This window comes from Cebus imitator, unplaced genomic scaffold (assembly GCF_001604975.1).
Source record: "Cebus imitator isolate Cc_AM_T3 unplaced genomic scaffold, Cebus_imitator-1.0 Scaffold66, whole genome shotgun sequence".
NCBI lineage: Eukaryota > Metazoa > Chordata > Mammalia > Primates > Cebidae > Cebus > Cebus imitator.
The window spans coordinates 5,564,487-5,568,129 of record NW_016107381.1 but is presented as its reverse complement, the minus strand read 5'-3'; the positions used below and the strand labels follow the sequence as shown (position 1 = coordinate 5,568,129).

Sequence of the window (3,643 nt, the reverse complement as noted above, 5' to 3'; positions counted from 1 at the left end):
TTTTTTTTTTTTTTTTTTTTTTTAAATTTAAAAACTAGGTGGTAGTTTTCAGACTGATGTTATGGATGGAATTAAAGATGGGAAACATAATGAAAGGAACATAGGTGCTTAATATTTGAATAGACTAATATGATGAAATTAGAAATGGAAAACAAAAATAATGATAGGATGAAGTTTGTGCAGCCTTTTTGGAAAAATTAGGTAAACTTTCATTTTAAGTTAGTAACTCAGTTAATTTGAGTTAGTAACTCAGTTAAATTTGCAAGTGTGAAATTTCTCTGTCCTTTGTAACTGTTGATGCTGTGAAAGATTTATATTGCCTGCTAAGATTAGATACAGCATTATAAGTGTTTGATTTTGGTGAATGTCCATATTCAGCTTGAGACAGAGAACTGCAGTGTGTCTGAGAGATTACTTTTAGACCCAGTAGTTTAATCCCCTTGGTTAATAGATCTTTCCATTTTGGAAGATATTACTATCACAGGACTTTGTGTTTTCTAAGGGCAAACTGGAAAACTGGTTATAAACGCTTGTTGTAGCGAAGAAAGTCAATTACCAAACACTTCTGACTTAAGTAGTTAAAATCCTCTCTTGAAGCTTCTCAGTCTTGCTAAGAATGATCTTAAACATAAATTCAGAAAGAACTAAATATGATTCTGTCAGCTACATAGCATGTTTTATCTATTTCATTAATACTTTTTACAAATATTGTTTCTCTAGTGATGGCTCAGGAAGCAATGGAGTATGATCTTCAGGAACAGTTAAATCATGCTGTAGAACAGCCAGCTCCTGCTGACATGGCCAGCAGCCAAGGGGGACCAGCCCTCCTCCAGCTTGTTCCTGCTGATGTGCTCAGCAGACAAAGGGGACCACCTGTCATCCAGCCATCTCCTGCTGAAGTGGTCAGTAGCCAAGGGGAACCAGTCCTGCTCCAGCCTGCTCCTGCTGAAGTGGCCAATAGCCAAGCAAGACCACCCCTGCTCCATGCTTCTCCTGCTGAAGTAGCCAATAGCCAAGTGAGACCACCCCTGCTCCAGCCTGCTCCACAACTGTCCATTGACCTGACAGAAGAAGTCGAGGTTGTGGGAGAAGACAATGTGGAGAACATCAGTCCAGGGGCTTCAGAACAACATAGCCAGGCTTCTGGTGCTAATCACAACATCCAAGCATCTTCATTGCATTCAATGACCAGCTTCATCAGTGGGCTACAGAGAATTCATGGCATGCTGGAATTCCTCAGACCTGCTCCTTCAAACCACGGTGGAGGGCCAATAAGAACAAGAAGGAGGATATCTGCTTCACGGAGGACAAGAGCCGGAGGATCTCAGAGGACAGACAGTGCCAGGTAAATAAATACATGGATAAGTTTGTGATCAATGCTGTACTAGCAAATATGAAACTGAGGCTCTGCCATTCAGGGACTGACAGTGTGACTTTTGGCAAGTCAGATAACTTCTGACCCTCATTTTTTCATAAGTCAAATGGAAATAGAAGTGCTTGCCTTACTTCACAAAGTAATGAGGGGATAAGTTAAACTGTTGTGTCTTGAAAAATAGGTGGTAGTTTGTTGGCAACCTCTGTATATTAGTTGTTCTTCAGATTATGTCTTGTATACCACAAATTATTTCTTAACTTGTAAGTCTCCTCCACTCACCCATATTCATTATTCACTGGCATTCCACTTAGAGATACAGTTAATATTCTTTCATAGTCTTTGCTGTGAACTTGTCTCTTGAAGAGCTTAGCTGTCAAGTGTTGACAGGGTTATTATGAAGAATAACAATTGTCTGTATCCTGTCTGGTTTTTTTGTTTTAAAACTGAGTCTCACTCTGTCACACAGGCTGGAGTGCAATGCCATGATCTTGGCTCATTGCAACCTCCATCTTTCAGGTTGAAGCGATTCTTCTGCCTCAGCCTCCCAAGTTGCTGGGATTACAGGTGCTTGCCATCACGCACAGCTAATTACCCTGTCTGTTTTTCCAGCTTGTTTATTTTATTTCACATTTGGTCTTCTAAGTGTTTTCAAAATGCTTAGAAATTTAATTCAACCTTTAATTTGTATGTGAAGGAATCTGGCACCCTGAGAGAGGGCTTTCTTTAGGGTCTCATAGCTATACCATAGAAGAGTTAGGACTGGTATTGAAACCTGATCTGCCTTGTTTTCTACACAGGCAAATGGAGGCAGCATCAATCAAATCCCTTTGTTTTCTCTTTCTTCTTTTTCTTATTATTTATGTATTTCTTTATTTTTATTTTTAATTTTTTTTTTTGAGACAGAGTCTCACTCTGCTGTCCAGGCTGGAGTGCAGTGGTGCAATCACAGTTCACTGCAGCCTCAGCTTCCCTGGGCTCAGGTGATCTTCCTACCTCAGCCTCCTGATTAGCGTGTGCCACCATACCCATATTTTCTAACATTGTGAAAATATTGAGATGATACTAAAAAGTAGTAGCTAGGTTATCCATTACTCATGTTTTACAAATGAGGAAGCTGATGGGATAATTTGTGATTTGGTTGTGATAAGGCTGGAATTGGAATTGCACCTTCTAAATCTAGATTCAGCATCCTTTTTCATGGATCCTGCTGATTTTATGTTGGGGCTTGCCATGACTGTGGCTCCAGTCTGTCTGTAGTACACATGAAGGATGACAGGTGCATAGTTCTGTGTTGACAAGTATTGCCAAGCACATTACTCTGGATTTTTTTTGTTTTTAAGGCAAGAGTCTTGCTCTGGCGCCCAGGCTGGAGTACAGTGGCGCTATCTCAGCTCACTGCAACCTCTGCCTCCGGATTCAAGTGATTCTTGTGCCTCAGCCTCCTAAGTAACTGAGATTACCAGTGTGCACCCCCAGGCCTGGCTATACTCTGTTATTTTAAGATGTCATTACTCACATTATAAAGGAAGGGGAAGATTTCATACATTTGTGTTATAGGTGAAGGCACCTTATGGTGTAGTCTGGGGACCCTGCTAAAGTAAGTGGGCCAGCTTTCCATGGCTGAAAGTTGTGAGTGGTGTCTCCAGGAACTGGCTGTCAGGAGGCCTCCTTCAGTAGTCCTCAGTCTTGCCTATCCATGCACTCATTCTTGTTGGGGGACACAGAGTGGATTCCTTTTGGTCAGGCACACTGACTTGTATTTACCAACTCATAGGTGATACTTATAAACCAGATGCCAACTTACAAAGCAAAATAGAATCTCCAGAGAGCCACACAGAAGCCAGACTCCAGTCAGAAAATTGCTTGGTGTGGCTGGGCTTGGTGGCTAGCAACTATAAACCCAGCATTCTGGGAGGCCAAGTTAGGCGGATCCCTTGAGGTCAGGAGTCCAAGGCCAACATGGTGAAACCCTATCTGGACTAAAAATATAAAAAATTAACTGGGTGTGGTGGCACACACCTGTGGTCCCAGCTACTAGGGAAGTTGAGGCACAAAAATTGCTTGAATCCAGGAGGTGGAGGTTGCAGTGAGCTAAGATCTTGTTACTGTACTCCAGCCTGGGCAAGTACTCCAACCTGAGCAACAGAGTGAGTCTCTGTCTCAAAAAAAAAAAAAAAAATTGCTGGCCGGGCGCGGTGGCTCAAGCCCAGCACTGTGGGAGGCCGAGGCGGGTGGATCACGAGGTCAAGAGATCGAGACCATCCTGGT

The 3,643-nt window shown here is 42.3% G+C and overlaps 1 protein-coding gene across 2 annotated transcripts in view; it reads left to right on the top strand.

Moving 5' to 3' along the window:
- RFWD3 (ring finger and WD repeat domain 3) overlaps positions 1-3,643 on the top strand; it is a 51,887-nt gene that overhangs the window by 5,027 nt on the left and 43,217 nt on the right. For both annotated transcript variants that reach the window (XM_017530553.2, XM_017530554.2), the window contains exon 2: positions 721-1,345. In XM_017530553.2, coding sequence (XP_017386042.1) covers positions 723-1,345 — 623 coding nt within the window. In that variant the 5' untranslated portion in view covers positions 721-722. The remainder of the gene's footprint in view (positions 1-720; positions 1,346-3,643) is intronic.